The following is a 27235-nucleotide window of genomic DNA, read 5'->3' on the forward strand; positions in this document are numbered from 1 at the left end:
TTACCAAGTTATAATATATGTTAGTGTATCTACACTGTAAGCCTACTACGTGTTTAGAATACACGACCGCCAAAATGCTGGCATTTTAGCACACTCGAGTTAAAAAGCATAATAAAGAAAACGAGCATTGATATATACGAATTATACCTGATCACTTAAGCATTTGTGTTCCTTACTTTCTTCATTTATGTCTTCCTCCTAATGATTCTCTTCGCGTTTGAATTTTTTTTCCTTGGAACCTCTGCTATCGGAGTTTCAAACAGTTCGGCAGAAACCGGCGTTCTTGTTCGTGTAAATCTTCTATAGGCAATTTCATTTCTCCTGGATGTATGTGCTGAATCCTCTTTCTCGCCTTCGTCTCCCACAAATCTCGTTCCCCGATGCAATGAGGGGTCAAATCTGGATTCTAAAACAGGTGGGAATTCTCCGTACTTCGGAACATCCGTTGACAGTGCTTTTTTTGATTTAATAAAGTCCTTTGCTGCTTCAATGTCATATTCATCTTGATCTTCAAGAGGCTTTTTGACCCTCATTTTGTCAATGGTGGTTGCTCTTGAGGGGGATGATAGTCTTCCAACGGTTGCCTTAGGTCTTGTGCCCGTCTGTCTGTCCGATGGTCTTGAAGCTGTGTCAAAGCCTTGCTCTCTGACTCTCCTTATTCGTCCAATTGAAGGTGATCCTTTCTTTAATATACCTTTCGTTTCGTAAGTTGATAAAGGTATCTGATTCTCATCTCTTGGAGTAGTACCATGAACTAGAGTTAGCCTTCCAAAAGTATTTTTCGTGTCGATTTGTTTGTTTTTAATATCCAAGCTTTCTATCAGTGTTACCAATTCTGAACCTAATTCCAGTTTCGGATCGTCCTGGTAACTCGTTTTCAAACCAGCTCTTTCCGAAATGCCTTGACCTTTTTCAGGTTCGGAATCTCCCTCATAGTATCCCTTTTCTTCACCCTTATGTTCTTTGCCTTCAGTTTTATGACTATGTTCTTGTTCATAAGTATCAGAAGAAGGGCTCACTTGAGTGCTTTTTGTTAAGGAATCAATTTTAGTCATTTTTTCATAGCCGGGAACTTCTTTTGAATCAAACAAGAAATCTTGTTGAATACCTTTAGAAATAAGCTTTCTATCAAGCACAGGACTTTCAAGTCTTGGTCCCATTTTTTCCTCATAGAAAAGGCCAGTATCAATCTTTCCTATCGGTGGCTTGAAGAATTTTTTCACATTTGAAATTATTTGGAGCTCACTTGTTATTTTCAAAATATCCTTTTCATGACTTTCCTTTTGAAATAATTCATGCTGTTGTTCTAACTTTTCTTTATATTCATCATTCGCTATCATTGTTGGAAATTCAATAATATCAGGTATATTTTGATTCTTTAATATTTCGTCTAATGTTTTCTTTTCACCAAATGAACCTTTTTGTAATGAACCAATAATTGACTCCATTCTGTCCATCATAAATTCCTGGTCCTTTAGAATTTCCTTTCTTCTCTCGACTCTCTCCTTATTTAGTCTTTTTGCCTCCTTTCCAGACTGCTTATGCAATAAATGTAACACCTGATCTACCTTGCTTATTCCTTCTTTATCAGGTCCCAACAATTGTTTGACGCCAATCGGACTTTTGCTCGCTTCAGAATCAGTTTTGTCCTCTGATCCTGTATCAAAGCTTTTTTCTGAGTAAGTGTCATCCACAATTTCACTTGCAAAGCTTACTTTAGAAGATCCATAACTCCCAGAATCAGTGCTTTTTGTGTCGCTTTCATCGTCAGACTCTTCTTTAAGTTTTTGCTCTCTAACTAAAATTTCAGCATTGTGGCCAGTATCTTGATCAGTTTGCGTACTTGTTTTTGAATCAGAAATAGCATACGAGAGACTAGATTCAAATTCGGAACTTTGATTAGAATCCACTTTTTTTTGTTTATGCCTTTTGGTCTCGCTTTCTTCAAAGGATGATTCACCTCCAGTATTTATGCCATCCGTAAGTAAATTTACATATATTGGATCATTCTTATTTTTATTGTAATTATTAATCTCATCAAAAGAGATGAATATAGGAGGATTCTCTCGCGTCTGAGAAGTAGAAGAATTATGAGTTTGCTTCCGACTTGCATAATTACCATCGGGTTTCTCTGCACAATTTACAAATACAAACAAATAGTTAGCAACCAAAAAAGTGGAAATAAGGAAGATCCAAATGTAGCTCTTACATTTTCCTTCCATTTTGGCTGATTAAATCGGTATTTTTCAATACACAATATTTAGATTCTTGCATTCATCGAGTTGTATTCGGTGTTATGTAAAAGACAAGTCAATGAATCTAAATAATTGCAAGCTCCTGGAGAACCTGATAGTCATTCATACATTACAAAAATTGTTTTCTCAGTTACTTTTGTTATCCAAAATATATTTTTTTTGTTTATAACTAAATCTTAAAATTAATACATTTATTTCTTTTGGCGGGAACATTCGTAACCAGACTTTGTGGGCCTACAGTTGGAAAAAAAGTGAGGTGCCAGTTCTGGGAAAAAAGGTGTAGATAAAAACCTAATATGTATAAATGAAGGACAATATTTAATTTGACTCCTTGTTTAAGAGAGTTTGTGTAGTTATATGTATATTGGTCGCGTATTGCAGTGGTTCCAACAAAGTCAACCTCAATTATAGTTTTTTTAGTTGTTAAAAAGATAATAAAAGTTTTAACTTTTAGAATTTTGTTATATCTTTAATCATAAAGAAAGGGAAAATGTGCGCATGCAAAATTCAAAAGTGCATGAAATTTTGGTTACTCCGCCGGTAAAAAATTAATGGTCCTTTGTTAATATAATTGTGCATGTATGTATATATATAAATATATTTATATTTAAATTATATTAATTGATTAAAATAAAAACGAAGTCAGATTTCGATAACAAACTGTACTTCGAAAAAAATGAGTGTATTTCCCGTATTAACAAACAGATGAAGCATTGGTGGAGAGAAAGATGGGTGAAGAGCAGTGAAAGTGCTTAAAAGAACTCATAAATAGTTAGGGAAAACGAGAGATTCGGTGTTTTCTTGAAGAAAAACCAATATATAGCATCAAAAATGAAAAGTTTTCAAATATTAATATTATTTATGAGTGTGTAATAGTTATTTGGAACACACGGAGTACACAACACACAGTGCAAAAAATCAATATAAACTGAGGAGTCAGGAATATATTGAATATGAAATAAAGTGGGAATAAGACTTAGCATAAGTTAAGAACAATAATAGGAGTAGGAAAATATTTATTTTTAAAAACATTTACAAAGTGCACTAAATATACATAAATCAATATTATATTTAAAGTAGCATGTATTTATGTAAACAATAGATATTTATCACTATTATAAAAAAAGGATAAGACATTATGTTAACATAATTTATTGAGTGTAAAAAGATTTTAAACATTAAATAAGAATATAATAAAAATAAACAATATTAGTTATATTTATATTAGTAAATAGGAAAAGGGAAATAATAACAAAAGGTTATTATTATGAGGTTAATTCTAAAATACAGCAGCCTTTTACTGCTGCTGCATTTACTTAATGACGTAGGATGTAACAATTTGATTGTAAGACCAGGAATAACTACAAGGAAATCATCTGAGGGATTTGGAAGAACATTTGATAAAGGAGTACAAGATACAAATAATTTGTTGGAGAAATTCTATGATGGTGATGACGACTGGAGACACTATAGAATAGTTACTCCTGACATGAAAGTCAAAGAGGACACCAACATGACTTTAGAAGATACAACTGAATCTCAAGAAGTGTATAGCAGTGAAAAGGAAGAGATTATTGACCAATCAGCAATAGCGCAGACTCCAGCAGATTACAAATTTCCAGAGATGGTGTTACCTCAAATTAAGGGAAAAATACCAAATTCAATTGATAGTAACTTAAAAATCGATGACGATTCAAAGGAAGCAGAGTCACAGATGGATAATGGCTTTTCAGATGTTAATCCTTCAGAGGACGAAACTGAAGTGCTGAGAAGCCATGAGGAGAGTGAAGGTGGAACTGAATATGAATATCAAGATCAATCAGAAGGTTTTGGCCCTTCAAATATGGGATTTGAAGCTGTTGATGAATTTGGAAACCCTCTCACTGAAAATTATAGTTATGAGGAGATAGTCAAAGAAGGAGAAAATTCAGAGGGAGTGGGTGACTATGGAGTTCAGTACCTGAGTGAGTCAGGCGATACGGATAACGGAATAAGTTACATATTAAGAGATGAAAAGAGCAAAATAGATGACAGTGAGTATGACACTCAATATATCAGTAAAAACGATATCGTTAATTTTTCGGATAATGTTTCTGATAGCGATGAATCCGGATATATTAAAGAGACAAGATATATAAATGAAGATGAAGGAGATTCAAGTCAAGAATCAGTTATATACAAAAGTGAGGGACCAGACTCGGAATATGCTGCTGACTATGTTTACGAGAGCGAAAAACCAAAATCAGATAGCGAATATTCTGAGAAGTACATCGAGGATAATTCTGATGAGGTCACTGAATACGATTACAATTCAGAAGTGGATAATAAAAGAGGACGAAAACATGGAAAGGATCGTAGGAGAGACGAGATAAATATCCAAAGGAAAGTAAGCAAAAAAGATCTACCAAAGGATTGGGAAACTCTCACTGACAATGAAAGGGAAGCATGGATTAGCAAAAATATAAGAAGAAAAGGCAAAAAAGGGGGAGGAGAACATGACGATCAGTACAACTTAACAAATAGATCTAGAAGAAGAGGAATAGACGGTAATGATGCTTATGACGATGAGTTTGAGTTCAAGAGCAGAAAAAGGAGACATCCGAAAGATAGAGCAGGCTATGATTTACTAGACGAGCATTTTATGATTGAATCTAGACCCAGAGGGGGTAGAAATAGAGCGAAACCAGGAAGAAGAGACTCTGAGTACAATAGATATATTAATAAGAAGGGAAGAGGGTATGACGGAATTAGAAGAATGAATGGGGAACCATATATGATTACAGTGGGAGATAGGATTCTATCAAAATATCCAAACAAAAAAAGGGATGATATACTTAAACTAAGGGATGCAATATTAGGTTCAATAAACAATGGTAAAATACCAGATGACAAATTTGAAAATTTAATTGACCCGGTAGATTTAATGCTTCTATATAAAAATAGACGTAAAATGCCAATATTGTCAGTAAAAAGAGAGGGAAACATTCCACTAGAGTTTTTATTGAAAGTACCAAAAGGTATATACAGATGGGAGGAATTAGACCCAAAAGAAAGGAGTAGACTTAAAAATAAATGGAAAGAGGAGATAGTTAATGGTACTTTTTGGGACGAAGATAAAATTCATGCAGATTGGGGCGATGAAGTGAGACTACTTGGAGAATGGGGAGAGGAGGAATTATTGAGAGGTGTTTTAGGTAGGGAAGGAAGAGGCATTGGTGATATGGGGTCTGTGAACTCTTATTACATATTTGACTCACCAATTGAAGATTTAAAAGACAAAGGTGCATTCAGTGGCGAATATCCTGAAGATATAGAACATTCAATTTTGGTCGGAGACTTAAACCTTGAAAAGAAGCTGGATGGGAGCTTTAGACTTCCAGAAAAACAGGTATTATTTTATCATCCAGAATTTATATATCAAGACGAGGACTCAATTAATAGTTTTAATGTAGAGAACTTACAATCAACAAGAAACGAGAATCCTTATTATTGGAAAGATTCCATAATAGCTGGAAAGTTTGGGAGAGTTTATCCGGAAGATAAGTATTCTTGGGCAGAGTCTTTGGAAATGGACGATGTAATTAATTTACTTAGAAATGCACAATACGATGATCCAGAATTTATGGAAAAGTTGATATATACATATCCATGGCTGAGAGAAAAATTGGGAAATTCTTTGAGATATGATGACGATATCATACTACCAATACAAGTATTAAATGAGTTTATCCCAAAATCAGTTGGCTATAGAGTGAGTGATGACTCAAAGTATCCAGGAGGAAGATGGTACTTTTCAGAAATTCCAGATGACCAAAATTTGAATAGGTATTTTACTGACATATATAGGTATTTGGAGCCCCCAAAAAACGGAAGGAGGTTTTCGAAGGGAAGAGGGATAGGAGGAGTTAGAATAGGAGATAATGATATAATTGATATACATAATTTAGTTGATGACAAATACATGAACTCAGGTTGGGACAGAGAAACAATAAATTATCTCAGAGAACTTTTTAAAGATGCGGAAAACAGAATTCTTGATTTAGATGATATTGAGAGAAATCCAAGACGAGCAAGGTCAAAAAGACAGAGGAGACATGCATTAAATTCAACTCCGGACACACCTATTTGGTATTTTGGCACAGACGAGCAGATGAATCGTGAAAAGCAATTAGAGTTTGCAATAGAATCAGATTCACTGGGAGGAATAATAGAAAATCGTCCTATAAGAAAACAAATATTTGTGGATCCAAGAGGAGTCAATAAAGGGGAACTCCTCGGATTGGATATTAAAGAGCTGGGAGGTGATTACGAAAATGATTCCGGACCCCTATACTTGAACATTGATTATATGGATAATGATGATCTGGATGAACTTGATTTGGAAACTATGGGAAATTACAGAACAGGAAGGGTTCCAATCTCATCATTATCAATTATTGGAGGTAGAAATAGGGGTAATAACCAGAGGGAGCACCCACTTGAATATATAGACAATCTTTCACTGAATAACTTCAAGCCAAGAAGAAGGGTGATATTCGGAGACGATGATATAGATGATATGTGTCCTTTGAGTATATCACAAACAGAGTTTCTACAGGGTGACTCGGGATTTAATTTGAGAAATCCGTTATTAAGAAATGGCATTGACCTAAATAGAAGGGGACTGAGGAATATGAATGACAGAAGAAGCAACATTAGGCCAAGAAAATACAAAGTAAATGAGTTTGGTCATGAGGATCCGATGGATATTCTTCTTAGTTATTACGACTCAGATGAAAATAATATTTTAGATGTTTTTGATGATAGAGGGATTTACAAACCAGCAAATAAAAGAAAAGTAGGCTATGGAATTAACGATGTTGATTACATTAGAAGATCGAATGATGATGATTGGAATTATTTAAAGCTTTTAAAAAATTCGTCAAAAAAAGCAAAGCTAGGAAAGAAGGATGATAGAAAACCTCTTTGGTATTATTATGATAGTATTGGAAGACGCTGGGACGATACTTTAAGAAAAGACAGCGATGCGGTTGATTCCTCTATTGACTTGATTATAAGACAGTTAAAAAGTGATAAAAGTAATAGGAGGCACGAAAATAAACTTAAAAAATCCAGAAAAAACAAAAATAGCAAAATAATGAAAAATTCAAAGAGTAAAAACAAGGGTAGAAGACAAAAAAGAGTTCATTTCAAGATGAATCTTGATGGTGAGGATTCCAAAAGTGACTTCATTTCAGACATCACAAATGATCTTTCAGACTACTCTAGCCAACAAAGCGATGAAAATGAGGAAGCTTCAGATAGGGAGGATGATTCAGAGGAAAAGGGCGAAAGCGTTTATATGGAAGAATTAAGTCCACTAGGCAAAAGACTGTTGATGGCTGCAGGATATGATGACGATTTGGACCCTTCAAAACCTCTTTCTATTGAAAGTGAAATATTAAACGTTATAGATACAGGAAAAAGGAATAGGGGTGGAATGAGTAAAAAGAACGGAAATAAAAAGAAAAAGTTGAGTTTGGATGATATGTTAAATTTAAATGCTAAAGTAAGGTTGGATAATCATGATTTATCAGAAATAAGACGTATAAGAAGAGATATGGATGACGAATCTGGAGATCTAGAAGCACTAAAGAGTTTGATAAAAAGGCTTCATTTGAAGGATTACATAGACTTAAACGATAACTCTGAGGAAGGTGAAAAGTCAGAAGCGGTTATGAGCAATCTTTCGTTTGCAGGAGAGAAAGAGTCGTCAGAGACTTCTTTAACTTCGCAAGAAAGCGAGAATTTATCAGAACAAGGAACCGAGTTTTCGGCTATTTCAGAATACAATCCTGAAGATGGAAAGCCGATTAAACTGATTAAATTCAAGGAGAGGAAAGAAAAAGGAAGCAAATCATCGGATGAGAGTGATGAAAATTCACCACTCTCTTCTCAAGAAGCAACGATAGAACCTGACTCACAATTTGATGAAGAGCTATCAATAAGTGAATGGAATTCCTTGTTTGAAGATACATTGAAGGAGATAAAATTGAAGGGTGACAAGAAAAAAAGTAAAGGAAAAAAAAGTGGATTTAAGATTAAATCGAAGAATATTAAAAAATCAGATGATGAGAAAAAAGCTTTGAATGAATTGGGAGTAACACCAAAAGTGATAAGAAGAGTTAATTTACTGCTTAAAGATCATGATAATGGTATAAAAAATGCACTAGATTACTTATTAAACGAATTGGAGGATAATATTGAAACAAATAGAGGTGGGAAAAAGGCTGGAAGAAATAACAAGAGAAAAGGAAATGGAAGAAATCATCATCGCTATAAGCGTCGTCCATATGATTTAGAGCCAGTGACTCCGTCCTTCTCTCGTTATATAATAAAATTAAACGATGTTTTAGGTCCAAAGGAGGCATTAGAAGAGCTGGTAGATAATTTGGGAGTAGACTTATCATCTGGAAGACCAGTGAGGAAGGAATTGAGGAGATATTTAACGCCAAGCATTATAAGTGAGGTCAATAAACTTAGGAGAAAGAAGAATGGAGATGAATTAGCTTTGGGTAGACTAATGGATATTCTTAGGATGCCAAAAAGGAGAGGGAGTAAAAGTTCATCAAGAAGAGATAAAAAGCTTCCGGCATTGCTTAATGAAGATGATATTAAAACAGTAAATCGCTTATTACGGAGAAACAAGACACCACAGGCACTTGAATTTTTCATAAAAAACACCGGAATGGACAAAGATCTGGAGGATTTAAAAAACGGATTTTATAGAATGAATTCCTCTTACTCTGGTTTGAATTTGCCTCCGGAAACTCTGGTAAATATAGAAAGATTAAAAAATATGGGGCCTCACGGATGCAGGGAAGCATTGTCTAAAATATATGATGATTTACGTATACCTAAACAGCCACGTTTATTTGATGGTAGTCTAGAGGGTAGAAGTGGCAGTGTTTTGAGGTTACCCGACAGAAATCTTCAAAGAAGAATGATAAGGCCACCAAATATGATGTTAGGTAAAAATAGGTACGAGTATCTTGATGACGATTTAGGTAGTGAATATGATTTTGGCAGACAAGAGGACGGATATTCTCAGTATGATGACTTTTCGACGATAATACCGAGAAATGAAATATACAGAATAATGGGTTCAGATATGAACAGGGGAAATAATAATTTGATATCAGCACTAGGTTCGGAGATTGATTATTACAATGATAACAATGAAAATGCAGAGGGAGAACGATTAGAACTAGTAGATTACCGTTCACCACCAAGATTAAAATACGCACCATTAACAACAAAATATGATGATGATTTGAGGAATTACGTGAATCTAAGGAGAAACAGTTATGGAATGCCAGACGTTCCTTCATACCATTATTGGAATTACGATCCAGAGATAACCGGAAGATCTGAGTACAGAGATTTAGACAGCAATACAAATAAAAGAAGAAGAATGATATTAGAAAGAAAAAGGAAATTGGGGGATTATTTGTGTAAGGAACATAGTGTTCCGGTTCCGATTGAAACAGATGATAAATCTTCTAAAACAATGATACTGAAGTCTTATGTAGACGATGACTTGCCTGCAAATAAGGAAGAAATGATGTTAATCCAAAGACCGGATCACTATTCGGAGGAGGAGCTTTATGATATAGGTCAGAAGTTGATTGAAATAAAAGACGGAATGGAAAGCGAAAAACTAAAAATAGGAACAAATGATCAAGTGAATTCACTTTTGAATACATACAGCGCTGGTGAAGATGGTATTGAAATTGCTCCAGAGAGAAGAGGGACAAAAGAGGAGATAATTTCGAGTCTAATATCAGATCCAATAAACAATCAAGCAACAAGGAAAGAACTGGTGAGAGAGGCTGCAGATAATGAAGATTCTGTCATCAGAAAATTGAGCAACTTAGCTATAGATCGTCCAATGATGAATAAGGATGGCATTCCAAATCCAATAGAGACGTTAGAAAAGCTGAAGGAATTAAAGGATGAAAATCCAAATCATAAAGGACTAACGTATTACACGTATTTAGACACAGCATTAAGTGATTATGACAAGAAAATACTTTCTGAAGACTACGTTAACTATTTAGAAAATTTAGTAGACGAGGACAACATTAAGATGGAAAAATCGTTAAATTTGATCGAAGAGGATTGCAAGGATATAAATAACCAAATCAAGTTGAAGGAGTTAAACTGCGATGGCTTATCAAGAGAGGATACAATAACAAGAACAAAGCCTTTGGATGCAAGAAGGTTCTCTAGATCAGTTTCTAAAATAAAGAATATATATGCGAAATCTTTTTTAAAGCAGATTAACTTAGCTTGTGATGTGGCAAGATTATTTTTCCAAAATTTTTCTGATTTTAAAGCTTGGAATAAGGCAATTGATAGACACCGTTGGGTAGCACTTCCGCTTGTCTCGCCACAAAGTTATGTCCCAAACATGGGTGGTTTGAATATATTTCAGAGAATAATGTACAATCAGGTAACTAGAAAGCATCCTAAGCATTCTCCGAGAAGAGTTCTTATAGTAGCGATTTCAAACAAAAAGTTCTCAGATAAGAAACTTCCAAACAGTTTCACAAACATAGAGTTTAGTTCTAAAAACTATCCTGTTGAATACGTTATGAACGTGGGATATAACAGGGACGGAATTATGATAATACCTTTAGTTGACTTGGCTTTGTGTATAAAGGGAGGACTGCAGATTCACAATTTGAGTGCAAAACAATTAAATAAATCATCAAAACCAAGATTAGGGACTTGTTTAATTGGTGGTGTTAAGACCCATTCAGCTGCCCAAAAAGTATATAGAACTGTACTTAAGTATCTTGAAATGAGTTCAGATCTGACTTTGGCTAAATTTATGATTATTCCAATTAGAGTCGGGAAAGAAAATTTGTCTGAGCAGCTCAAACTTGCACAAACAAACAACACAGAAAAGAACTTTAATATTCAAATACCAGAAGATACGATATCTCCAATGATATCAGATATGGAATTCAGCAAGATGCAATTTGAGATGACGCACGAAAACAACAAGAAAATCAGGGAAAGATATAACAAAAAACTAATAGATTTGAACGAGTCTATATTCAAAATATATCTTATGAGTTCCAGAGAGCTTGATACAAGGTCATTAAAGGCAAATGGCCCTAGGGCAATCATCATTCCGATGTCTTTTCCTCAATTGTACATAAAAGGCTACAACAACGCAATGAAGCTAGTTAATAGAATACAAAAAAGATACAAACCGGGTAAATTAAGCAACAGGGCTTATAGAAACAAGTTAAAGCCGGGTTTCATATTGTTGATTAACGATAAGACCGTTAAAAACGACAGACAGTTTTTAATTGAACAGACAAAAAGAATAAGAAGCTTTTTTACTAATCCATATAGCTTTAAGAACTTCAAATCCAAAAAATACGAGGGGCCTGTATTTGAGATTCGTGGTGTAAATGACCTACTAACGAGAAAATATTTACTGGATGCCATTACCAGAGCTTCTAGGCAACCTTCTGTCGTTCCAATGATGGTTTTGCCTATTTTTGTTGACAACAATCACAGATCCCAAAAATCGGACAGGAAATCCATGAAAAAATCGTCAAAAAAAGCCATCAGACATTCTGCTAATGTTTAAGGAGGGCGCCAATGATCACCATATTTTTGATATAATGACAAAAACTTGAGTAGTTCAACCAGTTGAATGAGAACAACTTTTTCACAGCTTTGCACTTAAAGTAAGTGCGTTAGCAACAAACATTATTTTTAAGAATTTTAGTGGTAGTGTATATTTTTGTTGAGTATTTAAGGTTATTTTAATTTTATATTTTTTCCCTCCTGTCTTCCCGGCTCCCCTTTTGCCTTTGTCTCATGCACCGCATGCTAGTGGGGAGCGATGCAGTTCTATACTTTGCATGCAACGTGCAATAATTTGCATGCATGCACTTTTGTGCTATCGTAAGTGGTTATTTATGCATGTGGAAAAGCAACATTGGTTGAGGCAGATCTGATACAGGAACCGGGGGTTGTTTGTTTCCGTAGAGAAATGAGCAATTTGAATCGTTTGGAGGTAATTTAACATTGTTTCTAAAAGTTTAAGGCAAGTAAGTGTTAGCGAATTGCGGTAAATTGAAGCGAAAGTCGATTGGCGTTTTTGAATGAAAGCAACTGGTGTGCAGGAGCAGAGGGACATGCAGGCGATGTTTGGAATTAAAGGAATATGGAATTCACTGCAAAAATGAAAGTGTTTACGGCTTCTGCAGTTGAGTCTGTGTATTTCTTGTGGACAATGATGTTAGTTAAACCAACGCTTAAATTTCTATGCACGCTCTTTTGTTAACACGGGAAAAGGAATTTCAAATAGAACGTGGAATATGCACAATGAGAACTTGGACGACGAAAAAGGAGAAAACGAGTGATAAAGTTTAAGTTGTTTAATAATAATTTATGGGAGGAATAAATATTTGACATAAGTGAGTATGTGCAGATTGTGTAATGGCTAGCACTGCGATAAATAATGTGAGAAGGTCGCACACAAAGAATAATAAATACTGATTGGTAAAATAAATAAGAATATAGGTAGCAGCACAAAATAAAACAAAACAAGAGTGGTTTCAGGGGTTTTAATTGGAATCAAGACCGGAACAGACGTGGTTTTTGGGTATTTGAGAAAGCTGAGTGCAATAGCAGCGAATACCTGAAGGACGGTGCTAAACAAGTTTTTAATAGGAGAAGGTAGCAAGTTGAAAGCAATTATTTGTAATGAATATTGAATATACGGAGTGGCAGAGCGACAACTCGGGAATACGAATACAATGAAGTCATTGTACATATTATTTATACTGTTAAACTCCAACATCATAGCATTCGCAAGCAGCAGGGTGTTTGGAGAGGTTAAGGGTAAATACGGGGGAAATGAGGGGAACTTGCTGGAGGAGTACGTAGATATGAGCTCTGAAGTGCAAGAAGAAACCACCAGTGCCAACACCAGCAGAACGGACGACGCAGTGAGGGGAGAGCTAGCTGACAAAGAACAAGCAGGAAGGGACGTGTCAGAGGAGATAAAAATAGGCGAAACAGACAGAAGGGACTTAAAAGGAGATGCAGAGGACGGGGTTACAAAATCAAACGAGGAGTTTACGTATTTTGAGGAAGCGCCGAAAGCCATGATGGAGTACGAGTACAAGAACTACCAAAGCACGCCAATTAATGTGTTGGTGCAAGAAAGAAGCGTTAAGTACAATGAATCAGAGTACGAAGATTTAAGTTCGCCAGTACTCGCGGAAGGCGAAGACAAAACAAACAAGAGTCCGAGGGTTGAATACCACAAAAAGATGCCAAACTTCGACACCGAACAAAGAAAGGCAGTGGTGGATGTAATGTATTTTGTGCCGAGATCCCTGGTTCACTTCGAGCCCGTAAGCAAAATACCAGTAAGGGAAAAGAATACATTCTCGCCGTTGAGGGAGAGGCCAGCAGCGACGGTGTCACCGAATGGCAAGTATGTGTTGGTTACAGGCAGGTCGGAGGAGGAATGTCCGGAAAACAAGTACGACATATTCATAAGAAGGATAAAAACGAACAAAAAAAGAAGGGGTGGGAGCAGCGTCGATTTGAAGTATTTGTCAAGGTTAAAAAAGAGCAAGTTATTAAAGAAATTTAAAAAGCTGGATTTGGAAAACACAAAAAGTGGAATTAAGGTAAACAAAGACGACCAGGTCAAACTGGATAGGTATTTGTTGCTCACTATGAGCGAATACTACTCAAGAAGAAAATGGAAAAAGTACAGCAACGATGTCAAAGAGGTTGTGTTGTATATAGAAAGTATGAATAAAATGCTAGAGTTATGTTTTTTGAACTACCAAACGTACTCCAAATATGCGTCAACGTCTAGGTACTATGATAAATTACCAAAAAGAATAAAAAAAGAGTCGAATGCAGTACAGCAAAAATTTAACGTAATACCGTTCACGGCGTTGGGTAGCTACGTGCCTACAGAGGAGGATTTCAACATATTAATTAAGTCAGTTAAAAAGGAGATAAACGCAAATAGAAGACGGTTAAAGTTTTCAAAGGGAAAAAGAGTGCTTTTCGTCGGTTATCAGAAAACGCCAGTTAAATCAATAAACCTGCCACTTGACGACTCGGATATAGAGGAAATAATAAACAACCAAATATCCCAAAAAAAGAGATACAAGTATTCCACCTTCAAGAAAATATTCAAATCGATGAAGAAATCACAGTACAAAAAAGAACCACGCTTCAATTTGGTGCATGCAAGCTCAATTGACTCGTACATCGCTGTATTAAAGAATCTATGGATGTGTTTGGTGTCTGGCTTGTTTAAAATACTTAAGTATAAGCAAAAAGTGACTGTCTGCATAGTGGGAAATGTTCCAAATTACACAGTAGCCAACGTGTTAAACAGGATAGTCATTGCAATGCTAAAGTCATCCAAAATAACAAACGTGTCCAAGTACATATTGTTCCCAATTTCAATTGGAAATGAGAGGTACGGCTGCAAACAGCACAACAACGACCATTTGTTCGGGCACATGGTAGAGAGATGGGATCAACCTATATTTACATTAAACGGCTATAGAATACTCAAAAGCATATGGCACGGTTCCAGATTGTACAAATACAACCTGTCAATGGTAAAAAACTACGCGTCTGCCTTTAACTCAATCAAATATCGCTTCGCGAAAACCTTTCACAATTCGCCTGTGATTATTCTGCAACAGTCATTTCCTTTCGGGTTTCTGACTAGAGTTAGCGATTGCAACAGGCTGTACAAAGACGTTAAAAGAATAAAGTCCCTGAGAATAACGGTACTTTGTCTGAAAAAGAATGGTGGCACAGACACTGTAGACAGAAACGAGCTATTGCTCAAGGAGAATGAATTACTGTCTTCAAACAAATACAAAAAACAGACCAGAAAAGGCGAAAAAAAACTTATAACTATTAAAAACGTTAATTCCCCAAAAGACATGGATGTGATCAATGAGTGGCTGAACTCGTTCAGGATTAAAATACTAAATAACAACATCCAGATGCTTATCGTCCCTATGATGATCATAGAGAAAAAGTCGTTCAGGAAGAACTACAAAAAGCTAAAGAAAGTCCTGAAATTGCAAGAAAAAAACAAAAAATAACCAACCAACGGGTGCTCACTTGTGTATATAATAGTAAATCTACTTAGTGACTCACACATTTTTAACTCCCGACCTTAACGAGAGGCGAAAACAACTTTTACTATACTACGGTTAGGTTGCCATTCTTCTTAATTCGGTAAACACGTAACAAAAATAACATTTGCGTGTTCCGAATCACTCCTGGTCATTATTGCCCCTTTTAACAGCTTCTATTAAATAAGGTGATTCATTTGGTCTTAAGTCAAGCAGCGTTGGGTTTATTGCGGTATTCTCAGGTATCAAATTGCTTGTTCTCAGTAGCAGTAATATACCTGGTATGACGTCTTGTTTCCTTTCGCTCTTGTTGCTGTTGTTTGTATCTGCACTCATTTTCTCCCTCACTGCGTTTATTATACCACCTATAAAACCGTTATTTTTGCTGGTGCCTCCGTTCTCGTTTGAGGATGATCCCACTCTCCCTTCATCCGCCTTTCCCTCCTCCCCCTCTGAATCACCGCCCTCAACTGCTAATCTGTCCTTACCGTAGTAGTTTATCGAATCTAGTATTCCTATTATTATCTTTTTCGCCACTTCATTGCTGAAGTACAGACCGCTTCTCAACAGTCTTTTATTTGTCAAATAGTCCATCAGCGAATTACCCATCCAGTTATTAACTATATCCTCATCGTAAGACAGTCTAATACCCTCTGACTTCCACTCGTCCAGGTTCAAATAGCTGTCACTCACATAATCGCTGTTTGAACTAGTGGGTATTATCATCAATCTGATGAGCGAATTGTTGTTTTTGAATTTGTTTGCTCGCCACTCCATGTTATTTATCTTTATGAACAAATCAATAATATACTTCTCGCAGTAATGCGTGGTAAACTGGTTATTTAAATCGTACGGTACTATGTCCTCAAATGTAAATACAAATAGCTTATCCTGAGGGTTCCTTATCTTCAGTCTATCCTGTAGTTCCTTTTTTCTCATTAACAACCCATTTATCTCTGACACTCTTTGCTTAATCCTCTTTACCAACCTTATGCAAGGCTCCTTGTCGGGTCTTGGAGTCACTTCTATATTTCCCACATAGATTGGTGGGTGGTCTCTGGGCAGCATGTGACTGTGAAGGGCGCCACTGTTGCTACCACCACCACCGCCTTCAAACCCCATCAAGCCATTGTACATGGATGACTGTGAGAGTGACATTCTTGTTATCGACTCTAGGCTTTTCCCTGAAATCAAATCCTTACATGTTCTTATGTGCTCGTGTATCCATTCTGATGGAAAGTTGTTTATCACTGTTTCTATTCTTTCGCCATATTTGTTTTCCCTTTTACTTATTGTGTCACTCAAGACCCTATATATCAATTCTGGTATATTGCTCATTTTGTATCCCGTTTTGCTCAAATCGCCTATCATCAAGGTGTCCTTGAAATCCGTTAGTAACACGAACAGCTTAATGTAAATTCCCTTATCTTGCATTGTTTGTTGGTAGTTCTCGAATTCTATTATTGTTGAATTATAACACTCGTCATACTGCATACCTGGCAAGACCGTTCTCGACATTACCTCTGAATGGCTTGTTGTCTCAGCGCTGCTGGACGACAACCCTGCTTTTTCCTCATATTTAGCCAAATACTGATTCAAACTCTTACGTATCGATGACACTATATTTTCACATGTTATTAGTTTAGACGGCTCTCTTTCTTTCTGTATATCATGCAACATATATACGACATTATTCTCCTCAGCAGTGTATTTGTCTTGCAATATGGGATTATCGTGCTTATTCACAATCACCTCGTATTTTGTGTCGCCGAAAAACGTGTCCTTTTTATTGTAATTCATAGTTTCCTGCATCGAAATCCTCTGCATTGTTGATATTGGTGAGGCTGAATGCTCCATTCTACCCAAATTGTTGTTACCATTTCCGCCGTACGCAATACTCGTCCCTTTTTCCACTTGTGTACCTGTTTCGACTCCACCATTCTCTTCATCCTTCCCCATTTTAGCTTCGTCTTTCCCATCTTCAGTCGAAGCAACCCCCTTATCTTTTCTTTTGTTCAATTTGGTCTCCAACTCCCTCATTAACAACGTCGGCGTCTTCTCATTGTTAACACTAACACTCTCCTCAACCTGCATAACTATATCATTACTCATCTCCTCGCCAAATACACTCAATTCCTCATCCCTATTCTTGTCGTTGTCGTATATCTGAAACGAACTAGTACCCTTATTGCTACTCGCTTCTTCCGATAACTCCCTCTGAAGTAATAATTGCTTATTTAATTCAGTGATTGTACTTTGTGTTTCCTGCAATAAACTCTTCATATTCTGTATTGTGTCCTCCTGTCCCTGTATTTTTTCCAACAATATGTTACCTATTGAATTCTCAAGCTCCATTCTATTTATCTTTGTATCCGATACCTGCTCCCATAATATATTGCTTTTTTCCTTCTCCTCGTCGTCCAATACCTGTGTTACCTGATTGTTCAATTCATTAAACGTTTTTACCACTGATAATTCCATAGTTGCCAGTTGTCTTTGACCCAACATGATCAGACTCTTCTTCTCTTCATCCGTCAACTCGTCCAGTCCCAACCCCCTTAGTCTATTTAACTCACCTGTTTCTTTTTCACTTAGTGGCTTAATTTCATACTCCTCTTCTTTTATCGTCGACAGTTTTAATGCGTTCTTGTTAATCTTATATCTCCTATCTATCTCATTCTTTAATTCCTTTTCAAACACCTTCTGACTGTCAACCTTGCTTCTTATTTTATCTAATTTGTCGAAAGCCATTTTCATATTCTTGTCGCTATTATCGTAGTTAACTTGTGCATTTTGCACTACTTCCAATGCTAACTTTTTTTCCTCCTCTGCCAACTTTAAAGACTTCTTCAAGTGATTCAATATTTCGTCAGATGGTGCTCCGTTCTCTTTAATGTCTCTTAATTGCTTTTTCAGTCCATCCTCCACCTGTTTTATGTCCGCTAATTTGTTTCTTGCTATATTCAACTCCTCCATTGCTGTCTCTTTTTGCACTTTCATATCCTCTGATTTTTTCATCAGGTTTTTTAGATTTATATTCTGACTCTCCACTGTTTGTATCAAATCGTCATTTATCAACTCCAACTCCTCTCTTGCATGGTTCAACTCATCCTGCTTCTCTTCCAATTCTAATATTTTATTCTTCAATTCACTTGTAACTTTTTTCGCATCCTCCGACTCTTTTGACTCGAGCAATTGTATGACGTAATTCATGTACTCAGTGTCTCTATTTTTTTGTCGCTGATACGCTAATTCCAGCTGTTTCTCTCTTTCTTTTAATCTCCTTTCTATTGAATTTTTAATCTTTTCATCATTGAGTGATATATCGTCTATTTTCTCCAACTTTCTTTTCGCCTCATTCTCCAAGTTACTCAACATATTATTCAGCCCGGATATTGCATCATCTTTTTTCAAGTTACTTCTTAAATCGTTCAACTCCTTCTCGTAGTTCTCCCTCATCTCTCTCATTTCCAAAGCCTGCTTTGACTCCAACTCCATACGGTCTTTCTCTATTTTTTTAATGTAGTTGTCCTTCATATTTATTAACGAACGTATATGCTTGTTATCCCCCTCCAGTGTTTTTAACTTATTGTTCAAAAATTCCTTCTCTTTTTCTATCTCGTTTATTGCATTAGATGCAGTATCCAGTGCCTCCTCCATCTGTACCATCGCACCCTTCATTGCCTCTTTTGTGTCATCCTCCCTTTTCTTATGCTCCTCCTCCATTTTTAATCGCATTTTCTCGTGGTTTTTTTTCAGTAGATCCAGTATTTTGGCATGCTCCTCTAAATTCTTTTTGTACTCGTTTTCCAGTCTATCCCTGCTTTTTCTTTCATTATCCAATGTAATCCTCAATGTTTTACCGTCTTCTATTTTTACCATATTCTTTTCTTTATTTTCTATATTATTCACTCTTTTCTCTATCTCGTCCTTTAAAATTTTATGGTACCTTTTTAGTCTCTCTTTTTTCAGTATATTCTGGAAATCGTATTTCTCATTAACCAAATCTTTAATAAATATATCTTTCGGTATACCATCCAATTCCTCACTTTCACCCTTGCTTTCTTCTGACTCAGACTCTTGTGGTGGCAAGTCAAAGTGAATGCCTCTTTTCTTTGAGCCACTATATTCTTTCCTTCTTTTCGTATTTTTTTTAGATAAAGGAGAATCTGCTGCATTTTTCCTGTTTCTACTCATTTTCCCTCCTGCTGTGTTCAAATTATACATGCTATATTTGTGTCTAACACCACCTCTGCCACTTCTTACTTCTGATAACATGCGATCAAAGTTTTTATCTTTTGATTTGCCTAGTCTTATTATGTTTCTAACAATGTAATCATCTCCTCTATTCATATATTCGCTGTAGTGATCGGGATCAACCTGATCTATAAACGAAAACAGCTTCTTCAGTATTTTTCTGTCTCTACCCGTTAAACTGGTCTCACCATTGCTCTCGTCAACATACCATTTTGCTATCGCGTTTCTCGCTACATCCCTAAATCTTGAAAACGGAACGCCACTGCTTTCAGTCTGACCTGCCTCACTCGCTTCTTGGGGGTCTATCTCATCGTCATAAATCATTGTTTCATCCTTATCATAACCAAATGATGGGTGTTTTATTATCTTTTTACCCAACAAACCTTGATATTTCAACTTTAAGTTTGGTTGACTATTGTAACCATCAGCAGCCATACTAACTTTTTTATAGGGAAAATAAAAATCTGAGGTTTTGCTAACGTCCATTATTTCACTTCTTTCTTCCTCTGGCAATTCATAGTTGTCGTAATAAGCATATCTTTGTATTTGTGGGTCATTATATGCCGAATCGTACTCATATCTTCCAATATTACTCGAAAACTGATATGGTATTAACACTGGAACACTGTCATCGTACCTTCCTGCATCCTTTATTCTATTCAAATTTAACATACCCCTGCTACTTGATGGTATTCCTCCTATTTGGAGTATATCATCATTATAGTTGTTACTTGGATAAACCTCAAACACATCATCTTTAAAGACTCTCTTGTTTCTTTCAGGTCCATATAACTCTCTGTTTTCAATATTTATTACATTTGTTAAATCGGTTTCCGGCCAATTCAAGTGAACTTTTTCCAGTAGATATTTCTGAAGCTTATCAGTGTCACCGTATTTGTTGACGTAATTTGGCCTCATCCAAAAATTCCTGTATTCATTCGTATCAAAGGTTGCTCTATCCTCCGGTCTTATGCGTGTATATACAGGCCTTTCTATTTCTCTGTTAGGCGGAACCATTATGGAATTATAGTATCTGTTTTCGTTATTGAAATCTGACAATTTCTTATAGCTGGACAATCCAGGAATCTCCTTTGTTCCGACCTCCAGACATATCTCGGATGAAACGGAGTTAGGTATCTCAAACACAGGGAGCTTGTTTGGTGAGTAAACAACTTTATTTTCATCTATATTTCGCGTCTGTGGCTTTGTTACCTCTTCAATCTCAACAAAGGAATCGACACTTTTGTTATCTGGAATTTCAAATTCTATCACTTTCCTTTTGTTTTTCTCATCCATATCGAATATCAATTCCTCTTTATTCATTTTACTTGATCTTCCTTTCCACGCATTTTCGTAATCCCCAAATATGTTATTATCCACAATGTGCTCCACCGAAACTAACAGTGTAAATAAGTAACCACTTGAAGACTGATATATATGTTGAGCACAAGCAGACAACAGCTCAACAACTCTGTGCATCCACACTTTTTGAAATCCTATTATATTAGCAATGTAAGGGTGGTATCTTGCACCAGAAAGGGGCCATCTCATTCTTGGTTTTTGGGATAGCAGGTTCTTACACGCAAGCTCCAAAAATTCAGGTATTTCTGCAATATCTCTTGGTTCTTTATCTATTTGATTCGGAGACATGCCCAACAATAGTAATCTCACCGGAACTATATCCTCGTAGTTTTCAATACTTGGATCGCTCTTTATTAATTCAACCTTCTCATAGTGCCACAATATTAGTCTTTTAAAGCAAGATCCAGAGTCATCTATTGGAATTGGTCTTAAAATTGATATTAATACTAGGTTGTTTTTCGCTTCGTTAATTGATTTATTATAGTCACTTTCCAACTTTTCCAATATTAACCTGCATCTATCCTCCGAATTTAACTCATTCCACCGTTCTACAGACACCTTGTCGTACTCACTTTCCTCAGTTTCTATCTGAAACGCCCCCAGATCCTCTAGCCTACCACTAACCAAAGACGATTCCGCTCTTGCCTCCTCTGATTTGAACGAGTCACATTTTACTATTTCACATAAAACACCCAGCAATAAAATAAATATTACCCCAAACTTCATCACTGAGTGGAGTGACTCTCACATATAACCAAACCCCGTGCTGGTTTAAGCCTAACCTTGTTCTTTTGTTTACAACAAAACACTCCTTATCAAACTTTAAGCTAACTTAACCTTGCTTCCTTATTTATTTTCCAAAGTCAAATGTGTACTCTCTGTATTCTTTTAATTACTCACACTTAAACTCATTTATTCATTTCTACATGTACCGAATTTTTTCCCCATATTGGCACTATTAGACTTATTTTATCGCGAGACGTGACGTCTATCATTACCATGCATAACGTCCAATGTAGCCTCTGGTGTAGACTGATGCAGAATTATTTAATACTGTGTTATTTGCTATAAAAATAGGCAGTTTAAATTCGTCTGTTTATTTTTATCGTTTATGTTCAGAAAAGTATTTGAGGCTTCTGAGATTTCCCACCCCACAGACATTTTTGAGCTTTTCTTACGCAAACTTAAGAATATAGAGGGAATACGCAAAAAAGATGGCCAAACACGCAAACTAAACGTTGATGGATGTTGTTCGTTCACTAATCGTGTAAAATTTCCCGTTGTATTCCCTCTCTGCCTCGATTATTATTAAGAGTTACCATTAAATAAGTTTGAGGTCAAACTGTGTCCATGATTGTCTTCCTTTGATCTAGCATATGAGAGTTTCAGTTTGTGCTTGCCTAGTATTTTTTTGTTTGCATGCAATTTTGTATTTATGTGGGCATAAATGTAGTTTTTTTCAGTACCGGTATTTATTTATAGCGGGTCTTGCTCTATAATATTGTGGGTGCAACAAGTGTGAGTAAATAAAATAAATGAATGCAGACCTTGTTAAACTTAAGAGTCCAACAAATAAATGCAGCCACACGGAAACAAAAGCGAATGCAAATCTGACGTATATGGAAAGGAGATAAGGAAGACAAGTGTAGATCAACTAAGCTCGGAGTTTGGGAAAGAGGATTTTTGCTTTGAGGAGTATCTAAATAACAAATTCCCGGATGAGCACAGTTTGTTAAACCTCGAGGAGACGATAAAGCAGTTGCAGTTCGAGGAGAGGACCATAGATGATGAAATAAGGTTGGATTTAGAGGAATTGGGTTCGAGTAATGCAATAGCTGATTTCGAGAATTATTTGGGTGAAATAGAAAACAATTTGATACCAAACATGAGGCTAGTAGATAAACTGGGGAGGTCTTCTTTAAATGACATAGAAAACATAATAGATAATGTCCAAAGTCTCGACGAGCGTAACAGCAATTTAATAAGGACAAGCAAACTATTGGAGAGCGTTTATGTGTATGCATTGGTGTTGGAAGAAATGAAAAAGTACATTAAGATAAGGGAGTACAGCGGGATAATATTTATTTTAGTTTTGGAACGTCACCTGAGGAAAAAGTTACGTGATTTACTAAATAATGAGGACTTAAGTAAGGTAATTAAAAATGAGTTAAGTAATGCCGGTTTCGACGAAAATAAGGTATTTGAGTTGATAAAAAAATTGATTGTTGAGTACGAAGAGACAAAGATGTCGTTTAAGAGACAAATAGTAGAAGACTTTATGTCACTGATAGACCCGTGTATATTGCTTTTAAATGTTTTTGGGGAAGAAAAAAGCGACGGACTGATTAAGACAAACACTGTAATAACGCCACCACAGTATATAGAGGCACCGGATAAATACATTAAACAAATGAGATCATGTTGCTATTGCGTAGACCTGGTGGGAGGGTGCGAGTTCAGGAAAGAGGTAATAAATAAATTTTCAGAAAGACTATTGGAGCCATATGATAAGTTATTTGACACAAAATACAGCAATATAAACCGCAGAAACAAAATGACAATCAACGGAGACAGGGTAACAAGTAGCAACACGTTTGGATTGGACCTGCTCGAAAGGAGATTCTCATGGTATAAAAGATTCATAAATGAGTACGAACAACAGTTTGGTGAAATATTTTTAACAAATTGGCAGGTAATAAAAGTTCTAACGGAAAAGTATTTTATATGCACTAGGAGACACATTATCGAAATATTGGGTGATAATGGGAATGACATAGACTGCCTATTTGTGGTAAGATGCAGTTTTTTGTGTTATCAATTTGAGTGTTATGTAATATCAAAGTTCGTGCAAATATATGATCATAATATACTAATGAGTGAGTTGGAGGAGTACAGAAACGATGGTTTGTTTGTTGGCAATGAAGACATATACAAATTGAGCAACAAAACAATAAGAAATTACTATGATCTGAATGAAGTTGAAATAAAAAAGACTTTATTTAGTGATTGGAATGGGATTGATTTACTCTTACCGAGTTCTCCCACCTCCTTAAACCCATTAGGAGGCAGGGAGTCGGAGTTAGAATTTTACAGCAAAAAGGTTTATCCAGAAATAAGGGGATTGTTGACCGAGTGTTTTATTCCGTATCTAGCGTCTTACTTTGAAGAGAAGAGGGACTCACTGAGAAAAAAGATAAAAGAGTTAACTTTGAATGATGATATGATGGAGAATTCACAAATAAAGAGGGAGATTTACATATTGAACAGCAGCGAAACTATACCATTAATGTGGAATTCTTGCATGGAATTGTTTAAATTAATAAACACTCTGTTCATAGAGATAAAACATTTGCTAAGTTACGACGACGTTTATTTTCAATTCAACAGTTTAATAATGCAGATGGGTAATTTTTACCTGAATATAATTACCCAAACATGCAATATGAATATAAATGGAATTACGGACAAATGCGCTAATTTGAGAAACATATCTTCAGGAATGAATTCTTCACTGGAGAACTTTGTTGAAACAGTTGTAAACACTTTTTCTAACCAAACGAACAAGGTGGTTGCAGCAGCAACTACGGGAATTGGAGAAGCATCAACCATAATTGGAGGAACTGTGAACTTGAATGGAACATCAAAAAGCAGCAAGTACATTTCAAACGGCAGCTCGATTTTAATATCTAATATATTTGGATCAGGGGGTTTGATTAAATACGATCCAAAAAAGATAGGAGCGACTTTGGGTTCTATTGACTATATGGAGTGGATGTATGACAGATTGGACAAAATGGTAATGACAGAGCGAAGCAACATGATGGTTAAACGCGAAGGGGTTGATTATAAAAGTGATCAGACTGAAACTGAGACTTATTTGAATCTTAAAAAGAGCGTCTCAAACAACAATAACAGTTATACCACAAATCACAATATAATGTTTAACAATAATTTGTGGATCATAAGAAGAGCGATATTAGATAACATAATAAGAGATATTAAGCGTGGAACAACGCCTGTAATAACATATTGGTACACTAAAAAAGTACAAAAGCGCAACGATGTTTCGCTCAACACAGTTAAAACTAGGGGTTTTGACGCCTTGCATACTAAACTAGAGTCTAGCTCGACCGGAGTTGTGTCACTAACAGACAATCTGTATGATATGCTAATTGGAGTTAAGAACAACAAATACAAAGACAGTTATTTTCAATACATAACTTACATGATGGACATTTATAAGTACAAGGTAATAAGCCAAACAATGATTCAAGTGTTGACAAATAACTTAAGTTGCATCGTTCATTTATTCAAAGGACAGGAAATGGACAAAACAACCATAGATGTTTTACTGCAAGAAATAAATAAACTATCACAGTTTTTTTTGGAACTTCCTTCTTATTATCCAAATATATATATTCCAAAGGCCTATATTAATACTATAAATAAACTAACGGACAAGAGTTTGAATTATGTGAATTCACGCAATTTTGATACCTGTAATAACACAAAAACTGTTTTTAATGAATACAAACTGACGTAAAAAGGAACGAATTGTAAGAAATATAAAACAGACAAAAGCAAATAAGTAGTTATTATCACTAAATCAAGATAACTTGATCCAAAATTTACGTCCCAGAATGCTTTGGAAAAGCAAATGTTTAATGTAAAAACAAAGTTTATTTGAAATGAAACATTTTTGTCTGAAAATACAAGGTACCTATACGTGCATATAAACAAGTTCCAGATAATGAATATTACCAACAAATATTGGATATTCTGTTTTTTAGATTTTAATAAACATATATCGATATTTATGAGTGAGTCAAAATCATAAACTCAACTACTTAATAAATTCCATTTACATTATATAGTTAATACAACTACGAAGAGTGATGTTCGAAGTGAAGATCAGACCAATTTGTGGATGAATGTATATGCATACAGATATGTGTATGTATATACATGCATACATTTTGAGTCTATAGTGTTGATATATAAATTAACTACAAAAATAGTAGTAATTCAAAGGATGATAATGTGAAGGGTAAATAATTAAATAATAAAATAGTATAAGAGCGTGAATCAGGGAAATAATATATATAATGATCTGCAACATTATATCTACATAATAATTCTAATTTATTAATATTTATATATCTAATGATGATATTAAATTCCACAATGTTTTAACTGATAATGAAAATGAAAATACATATATTAATTTACTTTCACTCCATTAATCATAATTAATTTATTTCGTTAATTATATCACCAAAATAACGATAGGTATGCATAAATAAATAACATCACCATATTATTTGTATTCACAAGTAGATAATACTAGCACAATTAATTAATATTGTAATTTTCACAATAATTAGTCAACAATTTATGGATATTTAAATTTAATTTCTAGTAATTTACAACAAAACTTAAATCACAAATCACGCTTTTTATTAATTCAATTAATATTGTACATTTCAAAATAGCTTCTCTCCTTTTTTTGCTTAAAAAGGACACCACAAATACGCATGCTTCTTTATATACATGCATACTTATACACAAGATTACATGTAATTTGTTTATACACAGAACATTTTGAATTTATTTACCGGTATTACTAACATCATAGTGTTAATAAAATATTCGCTATGCATTTACTATATAAAAGCATAGTGAATATTGTAAATAAATACATATAAAAAGGTATTATACAATATCCAATAAGCACTAGTATTCAACATAACTTAAAATCAAATATACACAGTATTAAGCATTGCATACATTGATCCCACAAACCACAAACTCCCTCTTTTTTTGTTTTTAGATTTTGTATTTTTTTTTTCTTTTTAATATTTTAACCCCGTTTTATATATAAATCCCCTTTTACCCCATAACACATACAAATCCATATACACTTACATATACAGATTATTTAATTTTATTTATTTTTTTAAATAGGTTTTTAGAAATTTAATTAAATCCCATTTTCAATTACCGCAGCAAAACATTTAATACTTGTTTTAGCCATAATTATTCATATGCATATATATATATATATATATATATATATATATATTGCAAGTAACTTATTACTTTTATTAACAATACGTCATAATTCAGGTAATCAAAGAAAATAAATCAAAATTTTCTATCTGA

At 35.0% G+C, this 27235-nt stretch overlaps 5 protein-coding genes across 5 annotated transcripts; 3 read left to right on the forward strand and 2 right to left on the reverse strand.

Moving 5' to 3' along the window:
• Nucleotides 1-185: 185 nt before the first annotated feature.
• FG386_003301 (uncharacterized protein) lies at nucleotides 186-2222 on the reverse strand (the record flags this gene model as incomplete). Its single annotated transcript, XM_067342721.1, has 1 exon — nucleotides 186-2222. One exon carries the CDS (start codon nucleotides 2220-2222, stop codon nucleotides 186-188), a length of 2037 nt encoding a protein of 678 aa, XP_067195994.1.
• Nucleotides 2223-3522: 1300 nt separating this feature from the next.
• On the forward strand, nucleotides 3523-11904 carry FG386_003302 (uncharacterized protein; the record flags this gene model as incomplete). Its single annotated transcript, XM_067342722.1, has 1 exon — nucleotides 3523-11904. One exon carries the CDS (start codon nucleotides 3523-3525, stop codon nucleotides 11902-11904), a length of 8382 nt encoding a protein of 2793 aa, XP_067195995.1.
• A 1309-nt stretch (nucleotides 11905-13213) lies between these two features.
• On the forward strand, nucleotides 13214-15421 carry FG386_003303 (uncharacterized protein; the record flags this gene model as incomplete). The annotated part of the gene is made up of 1 exon (XM_067342723.1): nucleotides 13214-15421. One exon carries the CDS (start codon nucleotides 13214-13216, stop codon nucleotides 15419-15421), a length of 2208 nt encoding a protein of 735 aa, XP_067195996.1.
• A 174-nt stretch (nucleotides 15422-15595) lies between these two features.
• On the reverse strand, nucleotides 15596-21799 carry FG386_003304 (uncharacterized protein; the record flags this gene model as incomplete). The annotated part of the gene is made up of 1 exon (XM_067342724.1): nucleotides 15596-21799. The coding sequence occupies one exon, from the start codon at nucleotides 21797-21799 to the stop codon at nucleotides 15596-15598; it is 6204 nt and encodes a 2067-aa protein (XP_067195997.1).
• An 850-nt stretch (nucleotides 21800-22649) lies between these two features.
• FG386_003305 (uncharacterized protein) lies at nucleotides 22650-25616 on the forward strand (the record flags this gene model as incomplete). The annotated part of the gene is made up of 1 exon (XM_067342725.1): nucleotides 22650-25616. One exon carries the CDS (start codon nucleotides 22650-22652, stop codon nucleotides 25614-25616), a length of 2967 nt encoding a protein of 988 aa, XP_067195998.1.
• Nucleotides 25617-27235: the final 1619 nt, after the last annotated feature.

Source organism: Cryptosporidium ryanae (assembly GCF_009792415.1).
Source record: "Cryptosporidium ryanae isolate 45019 chromosome Unknown contig_7, whole genome shotgun sequence".
In the NCBI taxonomy this organism is placed as follows: Eukaryota; Apicomplexa; class Conoidasida; order Eucoccidiorida; family Cryptosporidiidae; genus Cryptosporidium; species Cryptosporidium ryanae.